Genomic DNA, 26,836 nt, shown 5'->3' with positions numbered 1-26,836 from the left:
TAGTTGTGAAATTGTAATGAGAAGATATGCATGCAGAATTCTAAACTGGAATTTTTAATATTTCTGTACTTTTCTTTCTACCTCCCTTTCCCCCTTTCTGTATATAAATTAATAAAAATGTGCACAAAAAAGATGACTCAGCCCTACCCCACCTTCCTGAGTAGATATAAATTACCTGCCTACCAGTTTTCTTCTCACTTTGACACAGAGAGTACTCCATCGTTCTGTGTTATACCTCTGAGGATGCCAGTCACAGCTGCTGGCGAAACATCAGGTACCACAATGCTAAGACCACAGCCTTACAGCCTGGAAAATCTACAACTAATGAACTCCAGCTGTGAAAGCCTTCGACAACGTTCTTGGAACAGTTGAGATTTTCTAGGAGCCTGAAATGAGGAGAAATGGGCTTCCCAGCCATCTCCATAATCCAACTGCTGGTCACTTGGCCTGTTTTTACTTGCAACTGGCTGGGGCATTTGGATTTTTGCACCCCTGCTTATTATTACTTCAACAAAGCTTAGTCTAACCTGAGGGGAGAGAAACTGAGGCACTTGAGCACGAAGACTAGGCTGGGATGAGTTAAGAGGTTGCACTGGCGGTTGCTGCGGCTGTTGCATGGTCCTGGCTTGTGCTGCTCCGCTATTGCCAAACATACCCAGATTGCCACTCGGTATCTGTGTGATGGCAAAGTTAGAGAATACAGTTTCTGTCACTATGGCTGCATTGCCCTCTGGCCCATAGCTCAAGACATCAGCAAATAAACAATCTCTTACTCAGAGTAGCAGTTGTTTCTGTTGACACTGCAGTGAAGATTTAATTTGAAGCCTGGCAAACTGAAACAGCAGTAGCTACATGTTTATACACTAGTTCTGCACAGATATATCAATAAATCCAAAAGGTTAAATCTCTGTTATTGCGCATTCAACCAGCCATGTGGACAGCTGCTCATAATGCAACTGTGTGAGCCACAATTTGGTAATTTGTGTGTGCTGGTTCCCCAAAGGAATCACTTTCAAACACAGTATCACAAATCTCCCTCTTAAAAGGTTAGCAGGAATGATGTTGAAATTGCTGGGATGAGGGAGCAGCTACACAAACTGCTTTCCAAATAACTTTATATACATTATTGGCTACATTGCCAACTGGCCATCCTTACAGATGGCAGCGTGTTCAAGTGTGTCTAAATTTATGTCTAAAATTAGACAATCCTACAGGCATAGACTGAGTTTACTGTCAAATATGTATTTGAGATCTGCAGCTCCTCCCTCCTCTTCTCAAGTATGACCAGAAAACTGATGACGTTTTGTTTGTTCTAAGCACAATTCAGAGAACATTTGATGCAACTATCAACTGGACTCAAGAGTCTACTATATAAACTTGATCTCTAGAATCTCTATGCTAAAAAACAGCTGTGCCTTGGATCTCAATTACTCCAATTTTCTGGAAGACTAATGATGTGGTACACAGTGTTCACATGACTGGTATTATGCTCAAAGCACTGGAACATGTGAAGCATTCTATATTCCTCCAATACTGGGTACTGACTGTCACCCAGAGAATGAGAACCAAATGTGGTACTTTGACAATGAAAAAACGAGAACAAACTTAGTCCCATCTATTACCCAGTCACAAGGATCAAAACTAGGGGTGTGCATTTAAACCTAACAGCTGACAGGCGGACCCATTGGGCTATCAGGTTTAAATGGTTGGCAGACATTTCAGGGGCTGGTTTTGTTCCCCCCTTTTCCAAGTGGGGGGAGTGAACAGGTTGCTTGCAGACATTTTAACATAAAAGTAGATGGCACACCTGCCCCGTTAGGCTAAAAGGGCTGCAAGCCATTTCAGTGAACCCTGAAAAATACTGGGGTTGAGCGGTGGCTCAAGTGGTTAAGACACTGAACTGCAGGCTGTGGAAGGTCAGTAGTTCAGCGGTTCAAGACCCGGGTGCCGCAAGACAGGGTGAGCTCCTGTCTCTAGTTCCAGCTCCTGCCAACCTAGCAGTTCGAAAGCAAGAAATTGCAAGTAGATAAATAGGGACCACTTCGGTGGGAAGGTAACAGCGTTCCGTGCACCTTGGTGTTTAGTCATGCCGGCCACATGACCACGGAAACGTCTTCGGACAGCGCTGGCTCTTCGGCTTGGAAACGGAGATGAGCACCGCAACCCTAGAGTCGGATTCGACTGGCTTTCGAGCAAGGGAACCTTTACCTTTACCTAATCAAAACAGTTTGTGGGGGGAAAACCTTTAAACAGTGGTTCTCAACTGTTTAAAGCAAGATTATGTTTCAACTTACTGTACTTTTCAGAATCCATGTACAAAGTAACTCCTCACTACTTCCCCGCTTCCCATCATAAAATATAGGAATATCACATCAGTTAACACTGAACATCTTTACATTCTGTTTATCATGCTTAACGTTTACAAAGTATTACCGAGCAACGGTCTGTATTTCATGGCCATTCTGCACATTATGCAGAGGAAAACCCAAATTTGTTGTCAAAACTCCCAGAGCCTCATATGCCAACTCACTCTGTTCTTCCCTCTTCCCTCCTGGCCTTGCAACCCTTCCATGAGAGAGTTCCAACCCCTTTTGGTGTCCTAATCTTCAACTTGAGAAGACACTGCCTTAAATTATCACCTGCTGAGCAGAGCAGGAGAACAAAATTCAAACCTAGATGTGTAGCCTAGATGTGAGGATAAGGAGGAGAGCCAATGATCAACAAGGGTTCTGGAGGAATTGTGAGGAAGAGACAGCAGAAGCAAGTTCTACAGCTAAAGAACTTGGGTCAATGTGGCATTCAGTACTGTGTTTTAAAAAGGCACAGGGGACAAGTTGATTTTTGAATTCACAATCGTCTAGCTACATATGAAGATTTAAATGAAAAATAAGTCCACAAACATTTCCTTGACGAGCAAGTTTGAGAATGCTGATATTCAGGCACTGTCACTCAAAGTTGCCTTACCTGTCTAGAAGAATTCAAGTTTTGCATGCCCAGCCCTGAGGCAATCCCACCCAGGGTCTGATTAGGGAGTGCACTGTTTGAAAGGGGGAGCTTCAGGCTTGGTGAAGGCAAAAATGGTGAAGTAGTGGGCTCTTCCACTAGGCCGCCATCCTGATTGAAAAAAGAAAGGGTGAGCTATGTGCAGTGTCCAAATACAGACAGTGCACAAAACAGTGTCCCATGGAAATATAAGTGGAACGTGGATGAATAAAAGATCAAAATATTATTTAAAAAGGCATGAGAAATACATAAAAGTATGAAGTGGAAGGAAGAAGAAAAAGAGAAACAAAATTAACGTACTGTTTGTCTTTGCTTTGTACTTTGCATTTTGTAAATGTACAACTAAATGATCATTCTCAAATATGAAAAACAGCACAACCAAGGTGGGGTGCTTATTTTCCATTTTTAAAAATAAGAAGCCTATATGGTAATCATTTGGCTCAGTAGGAATGGGACAAACAACCCACAAGACAATGTGTTGTCCAGACATTACTTCCATACTCAATTTGCTCCTTCACTTTTATATCAGACTACAATATGAAAAACTAAAGGAACATATAATGCTTCTGTAAACCTTAGGCCTGGCCGCATTTTGGGAGCAAACCATGAAGCAACTGAGCACAAATTTACAGTCAGGAAAGTTGCAAACTGCAAGAGACCCTATGATTTTTTCTGGCACCACATGTTTTCAATAATCTCTGTTTCAGGACAGGCACACATCAGTTGTTCAGAAAATGCATTAGTCTTCTGTGCCATCTTCTGTCGTGCCACAAGAGATTGCTTTTGATTTAATGGCAACAGATTAACATAGCTACACAAATGGAATTTATTGAAGAAAAGAGGGAGGGCGAAAAGGGGGATATTAGGTAGACTGACACACATGCTGGGTGCTCTAGATTACACGCCTTGTTTTTGAACAAATGAGAATTCAAGAGAATTCTGTATATGTAACTATGGTTCCATGCATGTCCTCCTATATGCATTTAAGATATGCTGATGTATGTATTTCTAAATGTGAATGTAGGTGGCCTTAAAATTGATGCCTATTCTGTAGGGCATACTTCCCAAGTTTCTATCATTCCCAGTCACAGAGGGCTCCAATAATATGAAGCAATGACTTCCCATCTGCTCAAGAGATAACTCTCAGAGCAGCAACTTGGCCTTGAAAGGATTGTGGAGGAGGTCTCATCTACTTTTTTTTTTAAAAAATGTACAATTTCCTTTTTGAGAATGCTGCAATCTATTCCACTTTTTAAAATAATAAAAAATACAAAGTTAATGTCTCTGAAGTTTTGTGTAGGATCAACACAATATGTGCTCTGGAGAAAACCATAAAAATATGGTCTACTAATGTTACATTTAGTATATCAGGAAGATTCACAATCAGTAAAAGGAACATCATCTCCACCACCACTGGCCTAATATTATGAAGCTGGGAACTGAACAATGGCTTTGGCCCTTGCAGAGGAGAATTATTCCTGATGAATAAATGCCCCCTTTCACGAGTAAATATTCCACAAGTAAACCCCTGAAGTCATGTGGGAAAAATCCTAAATTTGCTGTATACTTTGCATGTAATAGTAGCTCTAAAAATGCACATTCTTTGTTAAATAGCTAAAAAATATTCACTTTACAACTAATTTGCATTATCTTCCTATCCATTCACTCATAATATTAACAACTATTAGGGAACAGCTCACATCCATAAAAGGGGTTAAGTATTGTTCCATGGCAATCAAACCTAGAAGTCCTAAATAACCCATGTTCACAGGAATTTCTTGTGGCTCCCTACAGAGGCAAAGGAAAACTTTCTTTTCTTCAACCAAAGTGATACTTGGTTTAGTTCTGCAAAGTCCTGAAGGGATACTGACATTTTCTAATCATATCCCCAAGGTCTTTCAGCTCAACGTGTTTAACATTCTGCAAGAATATCTGTCATGCTCCACAAACAGCAGCTTGCATGACAGTAACAGGTTCAAGGATTTCTTCTCCCAAGGTCACAAGTTGTTTGCAATCCATTCCTGCCTCTTAAGTGAGAATGGTTTTCAGTGCCCTATATTCCTTCTACTTGAGACTCATTTGCTGTGTATATCATGTACTCCTCTATAGTGTATTGCACAATGTTGTTGAGAAGAAAATCACACACATGTTCCAATCCTGATCATGCAATTTCAGTATCTTTGCTTTAAAGCTAAAGTAACTACTGGCAGTCAAAATTTCAGTGTAAGATATATATTGAATTTAGAAAGATAGCTATTGTCTAAAAAAACCAAAACTGCCCTGGAGAATGACATTTTCCATCTGAAAAGGACTCTGCTGTGGGGAACTAATCTGAATGGCTTCAACTCCCTTGAATAATGAACCATCTATTTAACATGGTTTTGGGTAATTCCCAGTAGGAGAAATTGATGCATTTTACAAAATTGCCTCAGAATTGTGGTTCACAAAATTGCCTCAGACTGGATAACATTAAACAAGAGTCATCTGATGAAGCAAGTGCACAACCTTTGTAGTCTGGAATATTTTCAAACCCTTTACAATACTGCTCTAAAATACTGCCTGCTCTTAAATTCATTTTACCTGAAGAAAACTATGACAGTTATTGTGGGAAGAGAAGAAAAGTATTCCCATTATCAGAAATGGGTGGGTTTTCTTCTTAAAATGCTTTAAAGATCAAATACTTAAAAGATCAAACAATCAGTACTGATACCCAGAGCCTACTGGGATTAGGAAGAATTCATCTTGGATTTTTACCCCTTCAGAGTAGTACACATTGTCATGACCAGAGATGGAATTTTGGGTGCTAGAAGGCTCATTCAGACAGATTCAGTGGGTGAATAATACAAGCAAAATTTGAAATCTATCACTGGTACCTGGGAATACTAGTCTGAAGCTAAAGGAGAAGAGAACTAAATACATTCATCATGATATTTCATATACTCCCAGTGCAACACCTATGTGGTTTGGATCACTGTTTATCATTACATAAGTTTATGGGACTTTACACTGTAAAGAAACAGGTCTCTGCCCCAAGGAAATTACACCTGAAATTCTGATATTGGGAGAGACAAAAATAATGTGGACTTTGTTTTGACTTTGTTGTTTATGCAATTACATGGGCATCTGTAGAATACAGCACACTGTTAACTCCTGCTCTCTGTTTACAACACACTAGAATTTGGGTAATGAGATTTAATCCATACACTGACTGAGGGATTTATATCTGTGTGGACATGAGATGGCATTTATTTGTGCCTACTTTGTGGCTAAAGGATAAAGTAGGAGAATTTTGGGTTCCTGCTAGCTTTTATCATCTTATTACTATTGCGGGGAGGGTGTGTGTTATTATTGCAGTGTGAAGACTGCATGGTTCTATAAATAACCATAGTTTTGTTTTAATACAGTTCATATGGTTAATGCCATATATCTATTCTGTAATAAGTAAATGAAACAGAACATCTCAGTCTCTAGGGCAGTAACTATTCTCCTTTTTACAAATACAAAGAAAAGACGAAAAAGGAACATAATAGTGAGGCCAAGCAACACATCTACATTTCTATTGTAGTGTTAATCTATCAAAAGTTCTTTCCCCTTTCAAATGTATCAATGACTTTATTTGCAGAATGTTGGGCCTACCTTGTCTAGGAAGGAGGGGCGGTCCATGGAAGACTCTTTGGAGATTGGTGGTGGGCGGCAGCCAAGGGGTTTGGTGACCATTCCATTGTAGTCAGCCACTCCCATTCCACGCTTGTCCATTTCCACCTTCTTTTCTAGCAGAGCACCTGCAAATAGTAAAAATGTAAAAGATGTCTTGGAGTCAAGATAAAATGGCTACCCTATTGAAACATCTATCATTCTGCTCCCACTACTGCTTCTATTACATTTCTAAGCTGAAATTTAAACTGCAGTGTGCTTTTAAAGTACTAATTTTGGCAATGAAAATTTATCATCTTTTGATAAAATGCTGTTGAGAAAAGACACTTATTTCATTACAGAAGATTAACCCTCATAAACATCTGTTTCAGTTACAAAAACACTTACTCATGGCCTGATCAAGATTCATATTGTTACTCTTCAAGGCCTCTTCTGCTGGCTCTCTCTGTAGAAATGAGAAGGTTTGTTCATAACTAGTGTAATATGGGCTTTATGACAACTGTAAAAAACTCCCTAAAGCAGTGGTTCTCAACCTTCCTAATGCCGCGACCCTTTAATACAGTTCCTCATGTTGTGGTGACCCCCAACCATAAAATTATTTTTGTTGCTACTTCAAACAGCCCCATTGCCAGAGCGACGCATAGCGTCATGTCCTGGCAACGGCGGGTGCAACACGTTTTGCCGTCCCCGCGGCAGGGATTCTGCTACGATTTGGCGAGACTTGGGAGCCCTATCCTAAGACCATTGAAAATTTGTGTTTTCCTATGGTCTTAGCCGACCCCTGTGAAAGGGTCGTTCGACCCCCAAAGGGGTCGCGACCCACAGGTTGAGAACCGCTGCCCTAAAGGATAAGTTAAATGATTTTTAGTTCTAACTCAAGCACTGTAATTTTGCAAACAAATCAGTCAGAAATGCAAAAAAGAAAGAAAAGGAACCCCCCCACACTAATTTTGAATCAGGTAGAATTTCTAGACACCAAGGTTTGGGAGCATCTTAACCCCATTCTTACAGTGGGATTAACTCTATTCTTTTCTACTCTTGTCAATGTTTATATTTCATAGAATCATAGAGTTGGAAGGGACCTCCAGGTCATCTAGTCCCGCCACACCTGCAGTGACAACTGTTCTGCACCCAAAAGATGACAAAAAACCTCCAGAATCTCCAGCCAAACAGGCCTGGAGAAAAATTGCTTCCTGACCCCAAAGTAGTAATCAGCATTTCCCTGGGTGTGTAAGAAAGGGCCACAAGAACTAAGCACTGAGGCAACTCTTCCCTGCCCTCCCTCTCATGATCTGCATAAGTCCACACAATCAGTATTGCTATCAGATGGCCATCTAGCCTCTGTTTGAAAACCTCCAAAGAAGGAGAGCCTTCCCCCTCCCATGATAGCCTGTTCCACTGAGGAACTGCTCTAACGGTCAGGAACTTCTTCCTAATGCTTAGCTGAAAACTCTTCTGATTTAATTTCAACCCACTGGTTCTGGTCCGACCTTCTGGGGCAACAGAAAAAAACCCCACACCATCCTCTATACGACAGCCCTTCAAGTACTTGAAGATAGTTATCATATCATTTCTCAGTCATCTCCTCTCCAGACTAAACATACCCAGCTCCTTCAACCTTTCCTCATAGGACTTGGTTTCCAGACCCCTCACCATCTCTGTGACCCTCATCTGGACATGGTCCAGCTTGTCTATATCTTTCTTAAACTGTGGTGCCCAAAACTGAACACAATATTCTAGGTGAGGTCTAACAATAATAGGATCCAAACCAAATTTTTCCAATTTGTCAATAAGAATATTATGTGGAACCTTATCGAACGCCTTACTGAAATCAAGATAAACTATGCTTAAACTATGCCTACAGCATTCCCCTGATCCAGCAAGGTAGTGACTTTCTCCAAAAAAGAGATAAAGTTAGTCTGGCATGACTTGTTCTTGAGAAACCCATGCTGGCTCTTAGTAATCACAGCCATCCTTTCTAAATGCTCAAGGACCATCTGTTTGATGATTTGTTCTAAAACTTTCCCAGGTATAGACCTCAAGGGATGGGTCAGTAGTGACCCAGATCCTCCTTTTTCCCCTTCTTGAAGATGGGGACAACATTTGCCCGCCTCCAACCTTCTGGGACCTCCCCTGTTCTCTAAGAATTCTCAAAAATAATGGACAGAGGCTCAGAAATTACATCTGCAAGTTCTTTTAGTACACTTGGATGCAGTTCATCTGGCCCCGAGGACTTAGTTTCATTTAAATAAACTAGGTGTTTATGTACTATCCCTATGCCGATCCTAAGCTGCAACTCCTTTCCCTCATTATGTGTTCTGTTTCTGCCATATTGAGCACCATTTGAGAGGGGACTGTGCTCCAGAGCCTTTGACAGAGAGTTGATATACAGAAATTAGCAGATAAAGCCTTACATGATATGGAAATAAACATAATCACCTGTTACTATCTGTATATCAAACTCCTGGCTCACCAACATGTGGGCAGAGCGGACTTGCATTTATGTGCAGATTCCACCTCTGCCGTGTGGCATCAGGCACGTTCTCTCCCATTCCATCTGGAAAGCGGTAATAGTGATGCACCTTACTATGACAAATATATTTATGTAGGCTAAACGGTTTTGCTTCCATTATCACAAAATGCTATTTATACATTACTGATGAACCAAAGTACTCAACTTTAGATAATTATCTTACATAGCTAGTTTAAGAAAAAGAAGCTTGAGAGAGAGAAGGTTCTCCCTATCTGAATAATCTACAAAAGGGAAGGGGAAAAGACAGGTTATGCAGGAATTTAAATTTTACTCACTGGGAAGCCCATGTCTGTGAGCTGTTTTATCAGACGGTTCATGATCCAGGCCTCATCTTGCTTACTAGATGTCTTCATGCCCTATATAGATTCATTGAAGAGAAAAATAGGAAAAACTATTCAATCTACTACAGTTCATATTTACAGCAGTGAGGCATTAAACCCACAGGAACCCTTACTAATACAGTATGTTACTTTAGGGCAGTGATGGCGAACCTTTTAGAGACCGAGTGCCCAAGCTGCGACCCAAAACCCACTTATTTATCGCAAAGTGCCAACACAGCAATTTAACCTGAATACTGAGGTTTTACTTTAGAAAAAACAACTCATACATTAACTTAACATGACCCAAACAAAGTAAGGAAAGCAATCCCAAATGCTTTCATTTACTTAAAATTATTTGGCAGAGAATTCGACACTTTAATAATGGTCTGGGCCTGGCTGGGGCGATGGCACGTGTGCCCACAGAGAGGGCTTTGAGTGCCACCTCTGGCACCTGTGCCATAGGTTCGCCACCACTGCTTTCGGGTATATTCTCATACACTCTTATAACATTTTTATGTGTCTTAATATTTGGAATATACATGATACATTTCCTTTCCAACAAGAATAAATAAATTTTATACAATTCTCAAATAATAAGGTAGAAAAGATTTACACAGCAAAGAAATAATCCAACTTGCAAACTGAACAGCAGTATCCCAACTGTTAGCAGTAAAACTTAAGGCAAAGATCCCACCAAACCTGTCTGTAATCCAAAAACTGAGCACAGCCCTCCCCCTTTGCTGTTAATGATAGGCGGAGGGGAAACTAGACTAAAAACAGGGTTGCACTTAGCTATAACTCTTGTTCGTCACCGTCTTCTGTGCAAACACACATTGGGACTGCACTTGCGCAGGCCAGCCACAGAAGGTTTCTCTCTAGCTTTAAAAACCTAGAACTGCGGTGGTCCGCCTCAGGAAAATACTGTGCATGAGCCAGTCCCCCCCCCCGCGAACACCCCATGTGATCTGACACAAACCACCCCATTCCCTCAGTTCCCACAATGCCCCATGAGCCACAAGATTCTCCTCACCTTCTTACTTTCTCTACTCTATACATCTACATAAATAAACAACTGAGAGAGACAGACAGAGAGCTCACAGTGGGTAGGAGGGAGGGTATGTGTGTCTGCAGAAAAGACGTTGATGAACAACAGTTACAGGTAAGTGCAACCCTGTTTTCATCATCTATCTTGCTGTGCTTGCAGCCCCACATTGGGACATTAGTGAACTAAATTACCTTAGGTGGTGGGGTGATGCTCTCACTGAAACAGAGAATGTAATACGACTTTCCCCACATCTGCTTCCTTCCATGACTGCAGATCCAGTGCATAATGCTGAACAAAGGTGTCCTCTGACGCCCATGTCACAGCTCTGCAGATGTCCCTGATGGGCACCTGACAATGGAAGGCAGCTGAAGACCTTTGTACACACACACAGAATGAGCCCTGATCTGGAGCGGACATACCATTCCAGACACCTGATAAGAAGTCCAGATCACTGAAACCACCCATCTGGCCAACGACTGAGACAATGCAGCTCTTCCTTTCTTAGATCCCCAGTAGCAAATCGCTTTCAGAGACAACACATGAGCCTCTGCCCATTCCATCACCTGTCTCGCTTCCTGATGTAATGACCTGAAGTACGTGCCTCCCTGCTTGTTTACATAGGCCTTCGCAGTCGTGTTGTCGGTCTGCACGAGAACATGTTGACTGGCCAACTGATTCTGGAAATTGAACAGAACTAACTTTATCGCCCTCAACTCCAAAAAATTTATGCTCCTGACTGACTCTTTTGCCAACCAGGAGCCCTGTGTCATATTCCCAACACTGTGTGCTCCCCACCCAAACAGACTCGCGTCGGTTGTGACCACTGTCCTCAACGGCATCCCCACTAAGAACCGGGCAGACTCCATCCACCACTGCAACTCCAGCTTCACTGAAGCCAGGAGTTCCACCATCTGGACCCTCTTGTGTGCAATCCCTTCCTGATACTGAAGCAGGAATTTTTGAAGGGGACGTGTATGAAACCTGGCGCCAGGGCACAACTTCCTGACAGGAGACCAACATTCCCAACAGACTGGCCAACTCCATCAGTTCTGACGTTCTTGCGCCCAAAACTTGAGCCATCAACTGTCTGATTTTCTGCTGCCTCTTCAGTGAAAGAAACACGTTGTCCTTTGTCGAATGGATCAGCACCCCCAGGTGGGTTAACACCTGAGTTGGTTCCAGAGTGCTCTTCTCCAGGTTTATCATAAACCCATGAGCTCTGGGAACCTTTAATGTCAAGTCCAGATGTTCTTGTTTCTTCTGAAAGGAAGATGCTTTTATCAGAATGTTGTCCAATTAAGGAAACAAAGACACTCCCTTCAGCCTCAGAAAGGCTATGAGAGTCATCACCACTTTGTTGAAGACTCTCGGGGATGATTTTAATCCAAACAGAAGAGCCTTGTATTGAAAATGTCTGCTGTGGTATGCAAAGCGTAGGAACTTCCGATGAGACTCTTGAATTGGGATGTGAAGATAGGCTTCTGACAAGTCGATTGACACCATGAAGTCCCCTGTTTGAATAGACTGTAGAATTGTTCTTAGGGTTTCCATCTTGAATTTCTTTGTCTGTACAAACTGGTTCATCCACTTGAGATCTAGTATCACCCTGACATCCCCATTCGTTTTGGGCACCATGCACCCTACAGAATGTGGCCCTAGATAGGAAACTAAATTGTCTGTAAACCGCTCAGAGACCCTTCGGGGTTAGAGCGGTATATAAACTGTAAGTTAAGTTAAAGTTAAGACAGAGTATACTCTGTGACCGACTGTTGCAACTGATGAGTGAATAGCCTCAGACGGCCTCCTACTCCCCCTATGTTTGGATTCTCAGCATAGTCACGCTGAGAGTCCCTTCTTTGGCCCCTTTTGGTTTTGTCCTTGCTTTCCAGCAAAGGAGTGAGATCTAACCTCTCTAGACCCTAGCCTGCCATCTGCCCTTGAAGGCCCTATTGAAGGATTGTCTGTCCTCACGTTTGAAATGCTGAAAGGACTGAAATTTCTTTTTTGAACGCACCTCCTTCTTCTTTGAGGGTAAGACGATTTTCTTTTCCTTATCCTCTATTAGATATCTATCTAGGCCTGCCCCAAAGAGATTAATTCCCTTGAATGGGACGGCAGCCACCTTTGCTCTTGCTGCTGGATCAGCATCCCAAAGCCTAAGCCAAGTATTACGCCTGGCCATCACGCTACACGCCATCGCTCTGCCGATAACTGGAGGGCGTCCAGAGATGCATCAGCAGCAAAAGCCGTGGCCAAAGCTATTTTCTTTAGCTCACCCTTTAAACTTTTAGGAATTCCGCTGTCTACTGTTGTAAGTTCTGATGCCCAAGCATAGGCTGCTCTAGCGAATAGCGACCCTGTAGCTGATGCCTACAAGGAGCTGGCTGATGCTTCAAAATCTCTGCGAAGCGCCTTCTCCACTCGCTTGTCGCTGTTGTCCTTGGGTAAACCCTCTGCGTCCATGGGAAGAAGAGAGTTAGATGCCAGAGAATTAATCGGGTCATCCACTACAGGGAGCCTAAGCTTTTTTGTAGCCCCCGGTATGAGAGAATAAAACCTAGAAAACATAGATATTAGCTTTGGGATTAGCTGGGTGTTCCCATTCTTCCATAATAACCTTATAAAAGGCTGCAGGCAAAGGTACACCTGCTGTTTTAGACTCTGTCTTTGGAATGGTCTTTTCAGACCCCTCAGGAAATTCTGCCACCTCTGCATCCTCCTTCTCCTTAGGAGTATGCGAGAGTTCTAGAGTTCTCAACACCTTAGTCTATTATACAACTCCTGTGGAAAAAGTCTAGACTGCACCAAGGGAACCGCTTCCTCCTCTTCTTCTGAAAGTTCTCCCTCTTCCAGAGACAGAATTATCAGAAACCTCCAAGTCACTAAAAAGAGGACTAGTGTCCCTCTCCCCAGAAGATTCCTTTCTGGCCTTCTTCCTAGGAGGGGAGACGTCAAGGAGCCTGTAGCTGTTGCTACATCTTTTCTTCTCTAGCTGTTTGGGGCTGGAGGAATCACTCTGATGCCAAACATCTTTAACTTCCTTTTTAATCTCCTCTTTTAGCCAAGTCAGGAGATTCGTTTTGGCTTCCTCCCTAGACATATCCAACCCCAGGGAGTCATTCTTAGAGGAATGTGAAACTGCCAGGTCATCCAAGGAAAGGGAACTTGAGGAACCTGCTTTGTCAGCCATTTTGTCTTCCTCTGCAAAAATGAAAGTAAAAAACCCCATCACTCAGATTACCTAAAATGGCTGACTTTCCTGCCTTTATTCCACTTTCCTCAACCAAGGCTGAGAAAAGAAACTGGAAACTACTTTCAACCCCCACAACCCTCAGTAGAATTTCCCCCTTCTTAGCAAGAAAGGGAAACCCAGTCATAACAGTAAATCTCACAGAGTAAGAGGGTTGCCAAAAGCAAAAGGGGGGGAGGAGAAAGCAAAAAGGGGGTGGGTTTACCCTCCTTCTGACTCTATGAGGCTTTTCCCACCTCAGCCAGGACCCCCATTACCAGTGCCATTCCTACCGTGTTTCAGACAAGGCACTGACCGACCACTGGAGCCGATGTACTTTCCCAAGGCTCCTACTCCTGCAGATGAAAGCACGCAGTTTTTTAGCCGGTTCCTGAGAACTGCGCCGCCAAAACCGCACTGCTCAGGACTTTCCACAGGCTCTGCTGCAGTTCCCTCACCTCTCCAATATCCGGAAGAGGGAAGGAGCCCCTGTATGCGTCCAATTCCGCTTGGGCATGCGGGAGCCGTGTCCGCAGCTGCTGCGACGTCCGAGAGCCTCCCAGACCATCAGCAGCCGCCTGTAAAACCGCAGTTTTTTCTTGCATTCTTCTGTGTGCCACGCGGTTCAGGGAGGAGTAGAAAGGTTTCCCCCGCCACCCGGAAAACTCCAAACACCGTCTTCTGTCTTCACTGTGGAATCTTTGTGCCCACGAGAGCACAGCCGAATGTCCTGCTCTGAAGGCAGGGCCGGTAGAACTGGGAAGCCAAGGACAAGCCCCTCCCCTCTGGGATCAAAGTTTGGCCGGCCCTGCAAGTGGAGAGGGAGGGGCTAAGTCCCATGAGTCATGGAAGGACTGCCCTACTCTCTGGACCACCGGAGAAAAGACTGTACAGGTGCAGCTCACAAAACGAAACAAGGAGTCGGAGCTGGAACAGGGGCTGAGGCCAATGACTGCGAGCTGGCATTCGGTTTCGATGGAACTGAGGACAACACCCTTTCCCATAAGTCCGCCTTCAGACAGGAAGCACAGTCGGCACATGCCTTATGAGTGAATTTTTGGCAAATGCCACATGCTGGTACATTGTGGTTTTCCCCCAAACAGAGTAGCCAGAGCTCATGTTTATCAGAATGTGGCATCTTGATGTTACACTTTGAGCACTTTTTGAACAAAGCCTTGGTCACAATACTCCAGAGACCTTGCGCTAAAGGCGGTAGAGAAACAGGAAAAGAGGTTCTTCCCAAATTGGGATGAGAATAGTTGCAGCTATCTGTCGAAGAAAAAAGGCTAAGACAATGCCCCTCAGAGAACGCGACGAGCAGTACTAGAGAGCATCCACTTCTTGCAGTGGCAAAGAAGGAACTGAAGGAATGGGGGCAGGCTGCCTCTGATTATATGGGGTGTTTGGCAGGGAAACTGGTGCATGTGCAGTGTTTTCCTGAGGTGGACCACCCCAGTTCTGTGGCCAGAAATCTTCTGTGGCCAGTCTGAGCAAGCGCAGTCCCAATGTGGGGCTGCACAGCAAGATGGAAGATGAACTGATCTTTTAAACCTCATATAAATCACCCCATTTTAAAACCAGAAGTAGTAGTCTCACACCTATATATATTATTGTGTTTGGCCTGCACAAGTTACAGTCCAGTAATAGCATCAAACCTTCTGATTTGGCATTCTGTCTTTGTCCTACTCAATCAAGTATCCAGGAATCTACAATAGAGGCCTGGTGGGCTGGGTTTAGGTTGGCCAACCTCCAGGTGGTGAAATATACAGGGACCACGGTCTATAGTAGACCAAAAAGAAATTGAACAAGACCGTGACAATATGATATTATATGCAAGAATTATGTTAGAAAAGTTGTATAAAGATTTTCCACACAATAATCACAACATGTCTGTTCAGATCTCTATACCATATCCAACATGTATTGTCAAAGTCAAAATGAGAAGGTAAATTCATTACATATCATAGAAAACAATTCAGAACGATGCAGCCAAATAAAACTCATAATTGAAAAAATTCCAATTTATATCCACAGAGTGATGATTACTGGTGATAAGATTGGACTGCTCTGGTAATTAGTGATAACTTGACAAGTGTTCTGGTACACACTGTTTCCAAATAGCTTCCTCGGAAATTAAAGGCTTCAGCGTTCAAAAAAGTATCTGGTCTTAAGCCTTTTCTATAAAATCCCATGATTATAAGACAAAGGATCTCCTCCAGTTTTCTTCAAGTTCTGGTGGAAAACTGTAGCTTCTTTACTGCTATCAGAACCACTGCATAGTGCTTCAGATGGGCCCTATACCACATTCATTATTGGATTTGAACGTCTCCAGAGGTCAACCATACCAACAACACTGCTGCAGGGGTTTAGTCACAAGTCAAAACTGCTACTAGTTTTCTGACTGGAAGAAAGTTAGCACATAAAACCCTTCAGTCTGAGACTACTTGTTTCCAGAACACCACAGCGTAACAAATGCAGTCTGCAACTTGACTCACACAATGATGTCTGCAATAGCAGGAGCCCCATTGTTGTCTTGGAGATCTTGAGTTCTATCTGTCAAGATACCCTTGCACAGATGATGAAATACTGCAATACAATCAGGGTTGGGAAGAAGGGGAAATCCAACTTCAAGGCCAACGCCATCTTTTTCAATTCTAAAAGGAAGGCATGGCTGGGTGCACCAAGAGAATCAATCTTGTTTACCTTTGGGTTGCCAATACCCAGCACAAATAACCAAACCAAGTGGTGGAACCTACTGGATTCATCTTGGATTCAGGACTTTGTTCCATAAAATAATTTTATAAAACATAAAAAATCAGCATATGAAACACTTGACTTCCTATCTTAAATAACTGTTTACCATCCTACCTTTTGAAGTCCTTTCTTCGGGGCATTCCCCCAGGAGCTACAAGAGGAATTGCTCTCCTGTGAAGCAGTATTATTCCACATATCTCCTTCTTCATCTTCCCACTGACTTGTACTGAGATTAACTTCATCTCCACCACTGCCCCAGCCTTCTTGCATAGAAGATTTAGAAGCTGAGGGAAAACGGAAGATTTCAGTTTGCCATCCTAGATTTCAGTATGGATACATTTGCAAGCTGCATGATTTTCTGCTATATGAAGAAGGTAAAAGAGCTTATTCCTGAAGGGTTATCAGTTTCATTTTAAAAATTCTATCAATAAATATTAAAGGCAACTTACATAAAGTCATAACAGTAACAGTAAAAAAAAAAAGACATTAATACACAGACATCAATTGAGAACAATATGAACCTGCAGATAATATACACAATTCCCTGGGGAGGAAGTGCCTCCAATAAAGGTCTCAACTGACAGCTAGGTTCATATACACAAATGTAGTTAGTCAGCTATTCTGGTCCTAGGCCATTCAGATTTTTATAGCAATAGAAAAGAGCAAGAGTCCAGTAGCACCTTAAAGGCTAACAACAGTTATGGTACCATATGAGTATCTGAAGAAGTGAGCTCACAAAAGCTCATATGCTGCCACAATTTTTTTTTTAATCTTTAAGGTGCTACTGGACTCTTGCTCTTTTCTACTGCTACAGACAAACTAACACAGCTACGTATCTAGATTTTTATAGGTCTCCCTTTAAATTGCATCCGCAAAGAGTAAGTCAGTGAAAATCTTTGAGCACAGGAGAAATGTGCTCACAGCCTCTATTAACAGCTTACCCACTGTGTTCAGTACCAGATGAAATTTCTGACAGACTTCTGACAGCTGCAGCTGATGTACCAACAAAACTACTTAACAGGGGCTCATCAGCTATGCAAAACCTAATAGGTTTCCTAAGCTGCAAACCTGGTATTTCAGGCAGAGTGTGACCTAGACGTTCACCTGCCTTTGGTCTTCCAAGCTATAAACCATCTCTCCCTTATATATAATTGAATAAGACGCAGCGTCACGCAGTGGAGAGAAAATGCGCACCAACAGTGTTTGGAGGCTTCAGCTGACCGTCAGAAGCTTCCCCAGCTTCCATTGGCTGTGTTGCCTAACTCCCACCTCAGAACACTCCCCCCCCCCTGCCCAACTAGCCAGGGCTGGAGGGAATCAGTGGAAGGCCGGTGCCGGCAGCTCATCACCCCTCGCCGCGGCCAGATTCTCCCCCCGTTTATCGCACGCCTGTTTCCCCCCTCCCCTGCCTGCCCACCCACCCCTGGCTTCAAAGACCCCTCGGAGCCCTAAAGGCTTCCGGGGACAGCAGGTGACAGGCAGCGGCAGCAGCGCTGAGCCAACCCCCCACCCTGTTTTTGCCCCTCCCCCCCTTTGCCAGCTTTCGGGGGCCCCAGGCCAAAGCCGGCGATGGTGAGCCAACCCCCAACAGCCCGTTTTCGCAGCTCCCCCCCACCTTCATCCAGCTTTCAGGGGCAGCAGGCGAGGGGCGGCGGCAGCGCTGAGCCAACCCCCACCGCCCCTTTTCCCCCCTACCCCCCTTCCTCACTCTCTCTTTTTCCCTATCTCCCTTCATTCTTTCCCTCTCTCACTTTCTCCCTTCATCCCCATCGCTTTGACTTCTCCCCGCCCTGTCTGTCTGGCTTACTGACTGTCTGTCTATGTCTCCCCCCTTGACCTTCCTTCCTTCCTTCCTTCCTTCCTTCCTTCCTTCCTTCCTTCCTTCCCCTCTATCTATCCATCTACCTATCTATCTACCACCCCCCCACCCTACCTTTCTAGGGCCCATTGTCTTCATCCACAATGGGCTTTGCTCCCTAGTATATGAATAAGACAATAAAAGAAACAGAAATAAAATTGCCAAGTTTGCCCTCTCCACCCAGCCAAGATAATTCACCTGGTTTGCACAGTGCTGGGGCAGCTGTTGGTGCACTTGCTCTTCCATATGATCCTGCTGACTCAGCAGAGTTATCTCCCCACCCTGTACCACTGCTGGGGGGCTTCCCCCATGCTGAAGTGCCATTATCAACTGCAGCAGACGGGGAGGAAGGCTCTCCCCATGAAGCTTCAGGCTTTGCGTGGACAGCAGGCATCTCCCCCCAGCCTGCTAAAATCAGAAACACCATGGTTACAAACAAACCGTTACAGAATTCACTTACAGCATTAAAAAACACACTATGAGCAACTTGTGAACATGAAGCAATTGATGCAGAAAGGACTTAATTATTCACATAAGACAGACTGATTTGATTTGCTTTTCTAGAAAGAATCTCTTTGGCAGAGTAGGAATTGTATGCCAAAACTATAAATTCCCCACTTGCCTTAAATATTTTAGTTACTTCACAAATTGTTATACCACAGTGATGTTTGTCTTGCTTCATACTAAGAAACAGGGTCTACAGATTATTTTTGATGACCAGGTCCCAAGGATCCCCATGGCCCTCAAACCAGAACTTGAATTACAGTAAGAACCAAAACAAATTAACATATGCATTAATAATAGGTGACATTTATTGCAAAAGAGAATTGAAATGAGGCAAACACTGCATAGAAATCACAGCATTATTCACCCATGTACTGAGACCTGATGTAGTGAAGCTGCTGATAGACTGAGTTACGAATCCGGAAGTCCCCTTGTCTGAATCTTGCCTCTGCCATGAACTCACTAGGTAGTCTCAGGCAAGCTACTCTTGCACAGCCATTCATAAAATACTAATCTACATACTGGGTTGGTTTAATGAAAAGTGCTTTACAAATGCTCTGTGACTATTAAAGGTAAAGGTAAAGGTTCCCTTGCTCGAAAGCCAGTCGAATCCGACTCTAGGGTTGCGGTGCTCATCTCCGTTTCAAAGCCGAAGAGCCAGCGCTGTCCGAAAACGTTTCCGTGGTCATGTGGCCGGCATGACTAAACCCCAAGGCGCACGGAACGCTGTTACCTTCCCACCAAAGTGGTACCTATTTATCTACTTGCAATTTCTTGCTTTCGAACTGCTAGGTTGGCAGGACTACTGTGACTATTACTATTAAGAATTATATTAAGTGCCCTTGAATTTGATGTAGTATAACTGACAATTACTCTAATGCTGGAATGTTGTGTATTTTCCCCATGATAACCTGGATTGCTGGGAGACTAAAAGTAGTAACTGTAAGATATGATATTGGACAAATTTGATATGTAGTAAATACTCCTCTGCAGTCTGAGGAATGGCTTACCTTCTTTGACCATCTGGTTGGAAGTTATTAAATATTTGTCCAATGAGCAGCTCTGGTATGAAACTTGCAATTCATTACGTGTGTATTTTTCACACCTCATAGTTTCTCAGGTCAGTTACCAAGAGGCAAGGCCTGGAAACAGCCACAACAGAGGTTGTATGTTAACTAACAAGAGGAGGGAAAGGCAGGACTGGGCCCTGAGAGCACCTACAGAACAGGCAACGGCAAAGACTGCTGGTATTAGCCTCCTCAAGAGTAAAGGCTGCCTTGAGAGCAGAGACTTCTTTGAGAGTAAACTGAAGTATAGACCAAGAGAGTCAGAAAGTGGATGTGGCAGGAAGGAGGACAATAAAAGACCAGAAAAAGGGAGGGAGGGGGGAGGGATGGCTGGCTGACAAGGGTAGGAAGCCAAGCAGCTGGTAAGGCCTTGGGTATGGAGGTCAGAAGGGACCAAGGAGGCAGCATTCCTCACCAAGAGAGCATCAGGATACTCTTTGGGGTCCTACCTATCTCAAAGTTTAATCTTATGGTAAGGGTGCAGTGGCTAATAGAAGCAATTACAGAATCCTGGGCAGGAACTCAGGCCTAGAAGCAGGACCAGAGCCTTGATGGAGACCGATGATATTCTACATGTTCACATGACAGAACTTTTCAACTACAGAATTCTGTTGAATGACGCACAGAATTCAGCAATTTGTGCTTTCACTGAACACAGCAAACACACATCCTTATGGCTATAAAGACAGATTGAAAACTTGCAAACTTCTAATGAAAACTGAGTAGTGAGCTTAGGAGGACTTCCTGAAATAAATGCTTGGTTTGACATCTCAATTATCCCAATGGAGGAGGAGGAGGAAGAAGAAAGAGGAGGAGTTGGTTTTATATCCCATCCTTCACTACCTGAAGGAATCTCAGAGTGGCTTAAAATCACCTTCCCTTCCTCTCCCCACAACAGACACCCTGTGAGTTTAGGGTTGCTAGCCTCCAGGTCTGGGCAGGGTTTCCCTCACTTCTGGGGCCTTCAATCCACCCCCGACCAGCTGGCCAGTGGAGGAAGCCCCACCCCAAGCCCTGCCCCCAAGAGTGACCAACCCCCTGCCACCCCTCTCCCTATTTTAAGGGCTTTAATTGATTGGAAGAGACCACGTGGACTGCCAATCAGCAGAAGCCCTTTAAATTGGGTAGGAGGGGAGGGAGAGGGGTGGCCAGGTGGGTGGTTGCTCTTGGGGGCATCCTCGCCCACCCCTGGAATGCCCCCCATCCCCCTACCAGAGCAATGAGGGGACCTGCCAACCTCTTTGTGAGGTAGGTGAGGCTGAGAGAGTACTAAGAGAACTGTGACTGACACAAGGTCACCCAGCTGGCTTTATGTGGAGGAGTGAGAAATCAAACCCGGTTCTCCAGATTAGAGTCCACTACTCTTAACCACTACACCAATCTGCTGATGAAGCAGCAGAAGTAATGAAAAAGAAAGAAAAATATGAAAACTATCTGAACGTGCACAATTTATCTACTCAGCCTGATAATTAATATAAATCACCAATTGCCAATTGCCAAGTAGTAACTTTTCACAATGTGCATTAACAACTTGTTGGGCTTATTGTCTGCTGTATGGCAAGGAGAATTATACTTTACATCAGTGGCACAATAAAGTGATCATCTGTATGTACCCTAGAAATCTAGATAATGTGAGCTAGTTTCAGGAGGGTAGTCGTGTTGGTTTGCACTAGAAGACTGAGATTCAAGTCCAATTTCTCCATTGCTGCAGCCCAATACCATTCTCGAATATTTCCTGTTCTCATCTTCCATATAAAACGTATATTTGTGCCATCTCCTTTCCTTCAGTGTTCTGCTAAAAAGGTTTGAAATGTTCTGTATTACATTTCTTATACCTGGGCAGATCAAGATGGGTAGCCACGTTAGTCTATCTGTAGCAGCAGAAAAGAGCAAGAGTCCAGTAGCACCTTAAAGACTAAAGAATTGAGCAGTGACTCACAAAAGCTCATATCCTGCAACAACTTTGTTCATCTTTAAGGTGCTACTGGACATACCCAGAGAGAAAAAGTATCTGTAGAATAATCTGTTTTGACCCACTCTACCTTTGTAAGGGGCTTGTAAACTGACTGGAAGGTGACATCTTAGCAAGCAACTCCATGCATGTCTTCTAGTCATATTATGGATTATTTCAGCCTCCTCAGCCTTGAGGAAGTCGAAAAATTGCTTCTAACTGTATGCCCTACCACGTGCTACCTTGATCCGTGCCCTTCGTGGCTAAATAGAGCCGGCCACAAAGGGTTTCAAGGTGCCTTGTGGGAAATTATCAACAAGTCCCTCGTTGAGGCACTTAAGGAGGCAGTAGTGCACCCTGTCCTGAAAAAGCCATCTCTGGATCCGGCCGAATTGGCCAACTACTGGCCGGTTTCCAAATTGCCCTACCTGGGCAAGATAATAGAGAGGGCATTGGCAATTCAGTTACAGGGTTTTTTGGATGACACTTCCATCTTAGACCCCTTCCAGTCTGGTTTTCGCCCGGGTCACGGGACGGAGATGGCACTGGTTGCCCTCTGGATCGAAGTGGATTGGCAGTGCTGTTATTGTTAGACCTGTCGGCTGCGTTCGACACGGTTGACCATCAATTACTGACCGACCGCCTTGCTGACATTGGAGTCCAGGGGCTAGCCTTGAAGTGGCTTTCTTTCTTTCTCCAAGGCGGGGGACAAAGAGTGGCACTAGGGGATCAGCTGTCCCAAAGGCACCCACTGGAATGTGGAGTGCCTCAAGGGGCAGTGCTGTACCCGATGCTTTTTAACATCTATATGTGTCCTCTTTCCCAGATTGTCCGGAGGTATGGACTGGGTTGTCACCAGTATGCTGATGACACCCAGCTCTATCTGTTGGGTGGTCAGTCTGACTCCTCCAAACCGGAAGACCTAGACCAGGCATTACAAGCTGTGGCTGGTTGGCTTAGGTTGGGCTGACTGAAATTGAATCCGATGAAGACGGAGGTCCTGTGCCTGAGCCAGAGTGGTCTGAGGGTAGGGATCCCACTCCCGACCTTCAATGGGGCACCACTGGTGTCAGTGCCGGAAGTTAGGAGTTTGGGAGTGCTCCTGGATGCCTCCTTAACAATGGAGGCCCAGGTTGCAGCCACTGTCAAGTCGGCCTTTTATCATCTTAGGCTGATTAGGCAGTTGGTTCCCTTCCTCGAACGCAATGACTTGGCGACTGCGATCCACATGATGGTCACCTCAAGACTGGATTACTGTAATGCCCTCTACATGGGGCTACCCTTGTCTCAAATCCGAAAGCTGCAGCTGGTGCAAAATGTCACGGCCAGGCTATTGATGGGACTCCCTATTCGGGAGCACATCCAAGCTGTGCTAAAGCCATTGCACTGGCTGCCTATAGCATACTGGATTCATTTCAAAGTGCTGGTTATTACCTTTAAAGCCCTTTATGGCCAGGGACCTGCATATCTGAAGGACTGCCTTTCCCCATATGTACTCCAGAGAGCACTGCGATCGGGGACCCAGAATCAGCTGGCCCTCCTGAATATCAAGGAGGCCAGGCTAGTGACAACTAGGGCTTTCTCAGTGGCAGCTCCATTCTGGTGGAATGAGCTCCCGGAGGACATCAGGGCCCTGCAGGACCTGTTGCAGCTCCACAGGGCCTGAAAAACGGAGCTTTTCCGCCAGGCCTTTGGAGCTGCCACCACTAATGACATCTGATAGCCTATGATGAGAGAGCCCTGATCCCCTGGATCCTCCAATTACTGCCCGAACTCATCGCCCAGGATAACCCAAGAAGTTCAAGGAACTGAGTGTATGATGAGGGAACTAAGCACTAGCACTTTATTATATTATTATATTTATGGTTTTAAGAACTTTTGTGTATGAATGGATGTTATATTTTATATGATATTGTTTTTATGTAAGCTACCCGGAGCCAGCCTCGGCCAGGAGGGCAGGATAAAAATCGAATGAATGAATGAATAAATAAATATCTTTCCTAGTATAATCCCTATGGGCCCTTTCCAAAAGGAACTGTTTCCATGGGAAGCAACAATGCAAAGTCATACTTCATGCTGCAGCTGTTTACCAATGCCTTTCTCTAATGCAGCAAAGAACAAAACCCTACTTTCAGGTATCTGAAAAGTCAGTCTAGCCACATTGAAGGAACCTGTTTTAAGGTCTCAATTTTAATTTCTTTTGGTGAAAGAAACCAATATACTCAGGGAAGATTTAAAAAAATAGGGGTGAGTTATGTAGGGACTAAAGTCTGTTAACAATAAATGTCTCAGGAGTTATGGTGCTGCAAGGAATCCTGGAAGAGCCTGGGTCAAACCCCTGCTTGACTCTAAACTCACAGGGGAAGTCTGAGAAAACGTCATCTTTTGGTTGATTGGTCAAAACACAAAGGAGTTGACTACAGATGTGTTACTGGAATGAGTAAGGACTAAGGTTTGAATCTTATGGTTCCCCTTACACTTCTCTGTGGCTGCTGCAGAGGATGTCCTCTGCTATGCCACTAGCACTTCTGTTTGCTCCAGACCAATGTTTGTTAAGGAGCTCTTGCACCTGTAAAAATGCTTGCTGCAGACGACATGAGCACTACAGTGCAGGAAAGCCTCTGCAGCAGCTGAAGAGAAGCATAAAGGGAACATTGTTACAGGATAAGACATTTTGCACATTAAAGTGGTACCAAAATGATAAAGGAAAGCCTGAGCCTGCTGCAGCAGGGAGGACAGGATAGAAGCCAAAATAAATAAATAAATAACATTAGCTGCTAACTAGGAGCCTATTTATGATTCTACAAGGTCTGTTAAACATGTATAAAAGTGCAGTCCCCAAGCTAAATCTGATTTGGATTTTCCCTGTATAGACAGATTCGTCATTGTTCATGACATCATGCCTAAGGCAGTGGTTCTGAACCTTTAACATACTATCGTTGCACTCCCATATACATCAGCATCATCGACTCCCCCCCCCCCAATTTATTTATTTAAATATTTATATGTTGCCTTTTACACATACACACAAACAAATCCTTGACCTGTAGGTAACCAGATAATTAAAATAATTTTTAAAAGACATGAAAAATACAGCTGTACAACTTTCCCTCAAAATACTGTCCACGTTATGAAATTAACTGCCAAATGCCAAAGAACAGTCATATTTCTTATGGAAGGTAGACACCATAGAGGCCCCTGGTACTTCTTTGGTGAGGGTTTTCCATAATGCTGGAGTTGTCATCAAAAAGGGGCAAGCCTGTGCTATGGCAGAATGGACAGCCTGAAGACAGAAACAACCAGGAAATGGCCCTAGCAGGATCTGCAGTGGCAAACAAGCTCATAAGAAGTAAACAAATAAAAGAATATAGGACATTAAAATCAGCATTCCTAACAAGACAACTTTTAAGTACAGAGGTATATGACATATGTATTCAAAAGAGACCTCAGGCATATATCCAATGAAAACCTTGTGCCTGATGCCCATCAACCAAGTGTAAGGTCTGATGTGCTCACTTCGGCAGCACATATACTAAAATTGGAACGTGTAAGGTCTGATTCCTTTTTTGTATGTCACTTTTTAATGGCCTGTGAGAGAAATTTAGGGTCTGACGTTTTATCCTCAAGGCAGGGTGACAAGATGAAGCAACTTGTCTCTGCCAGCTATCACTGCAAATGAGAAGGAGCTGTCTAAATCCCAGATGCCTCCCATTTGTCTCTCAAAGTTCTGAATGTGCCCCAAACTTTGAAGATGGTCCCCGATGAAGAAGCACTGCTCTAAGGTCCATGAGATAACTGTCAGACCCTGGTCCAATTATACTCAATAATTCTCGCTTTGGCAGTGATTAGTTTATACAAGAGGGGACCCACAACAAAATGTTGCCATCCCACCTTATTGGCATTTCAGCGCAGGGGAAGAAATGGCCAAGCCCACACATCTCCAGGCAAAATACTGCACAGACTCACACTCCTGTAGTCTCTGAAGAAGAAAAGGTTTTCTTTTCCCTGTAACAGTAAACCATAAAACTAATTGGCTGGGAGGAGGCAGGGAAAAAGGAAGAGCGGAGGCACTAAGAACTTCTCTTGCCTGCTCCAAAGGGTGGAATCAAAGACATGTTTATTTTCTGCTGGCTCCCCCCCCCCTTTTTTTGGTGTAAGTGTACACTTTCTTCTTGCAATTGCATGGAAAGCGGAAGAAGCCACCTGAGCAGAGTGAAGGGAGCTGAAAGCTGCTGCACTTTGCTAAAGCACTTTAAAAATCACAAAGATCCTGTTGTCAGCTCCTGCAGGCTTGAACATTTGGTGGAGGGGGCGTGGCCATGGGGGAGGACTCAATGCAATCAGAACTACAGGAGGGGGAGGGGGGGAGAGAAAGCTCCTCGTCCTCTGCCTCGGTAAGTCTGTTTTCTGCCCACGCACAGTGAACGCTGATTTACTTTTTGGCAATTTTTAACCTCCCCCATATATTTTTTTTACAGTTTTTAGATTTTTCTGCACACCTGGGGAGTGGCCCACGTGTGCAGGATGATCACTTTCCCCTACATGTGTCCCCAATCTGTGGAATTACGTATCCGCACGCAGGGGCCATGTTGAGAATTAGATATATAGATGCAAGATCAAAAAGTCACCGTGTTAGAACTAAAGTTTTTTCGCAGGTACAATCATATTACAGAAAATCAAACAGGTCCCATCCAGCCCCCAAGCATACGTCACATCCACCCATCGCCTAATTGCCATGCCAACCAGGGGGGATATACGTCCCAGTAATCTAGAGTCCAAGAATGTTTTCAAGGCCACTTCTCCTGGGAAAGCGAAAGGGGAGGAGAAAGGAACGTCTCATGGAAAAGTTACATTGTCTAGAAGCAAAGGTCACATGCCCGAACACACTCACCCCCACCCTCAGGAATGCTCTCCCCCC

General features: G+C 44.0%; 1 protein-coding gene across 5 annotated transcripts in view; it reads right to left on the bottom strand.

The window, feature by feature from the left end:
* TNRC6C (trinucleotide repeat containing 6C) overlaps window positions 1-26,836 on the bottom strand; it is a 285,172-nt gene that overhangs the window by 92,645 nt on the left and 165,691 nt on the right. For 4 of the 5 annotated variants that reach the window (XM_015427099.1, XM_015427101.1, XM_015427103.1 and 1 more), the window contains 7 exons: window positions 18,595-18,804; window positions 16,653-16,822; window positions 9,466-9,546; window positions 7,045-7,102; window positions 6,640-6,785; window positions 2,965-3,114; window positions 528-674 (listed from right to left, as the gene is read on the bottom strand). In XM_015427099.1, coding sequence (XP_015282585.1) covers window positions 528-674; window positions 2,965-3,114; window positions 6,640-6,785; window positions 7,045-7,102; window positions 9,466-9,546; window positions 16,653-16,822; window positions 18,595-18,804 — 962 coding nt within the window. The remainder of the gene's footprint in view (window positions 1-527; window positions 675-2,964; window positions 3,115-6,639; window positions 6,786-7,044; window positions 7,103-9,465; window positions 9,547-16,652; window positions 16,823-18,594; window positions 18,805-26,836) is intronic. The other variant, XM_015427100.1, reaches the window with a different exon arrangement.

The sequence above is a fragment of the Gekko japonicus genome, unplaced genomic scaffold (assembly GCF_001447785.1).
Source record: "Gekko japonicus isolate JY-2015 unplaced genomic scaffold, Gekko_japonicus_V1.1 scaffold536, whole genome shotgun sequence".
In the NCBI taxonomy this organism is placed as follows: domain Eukaryota; kingdom Metazoa; phylum Chordata; class Lepidosauria; order Squamata; family Gekkonidae; genus Gekko; species Gekko japonicus.
Note: the sequence above shows the minus strand (reverse complement) of the source record. Positions and strands in the feature narration are given on the sequence as shown.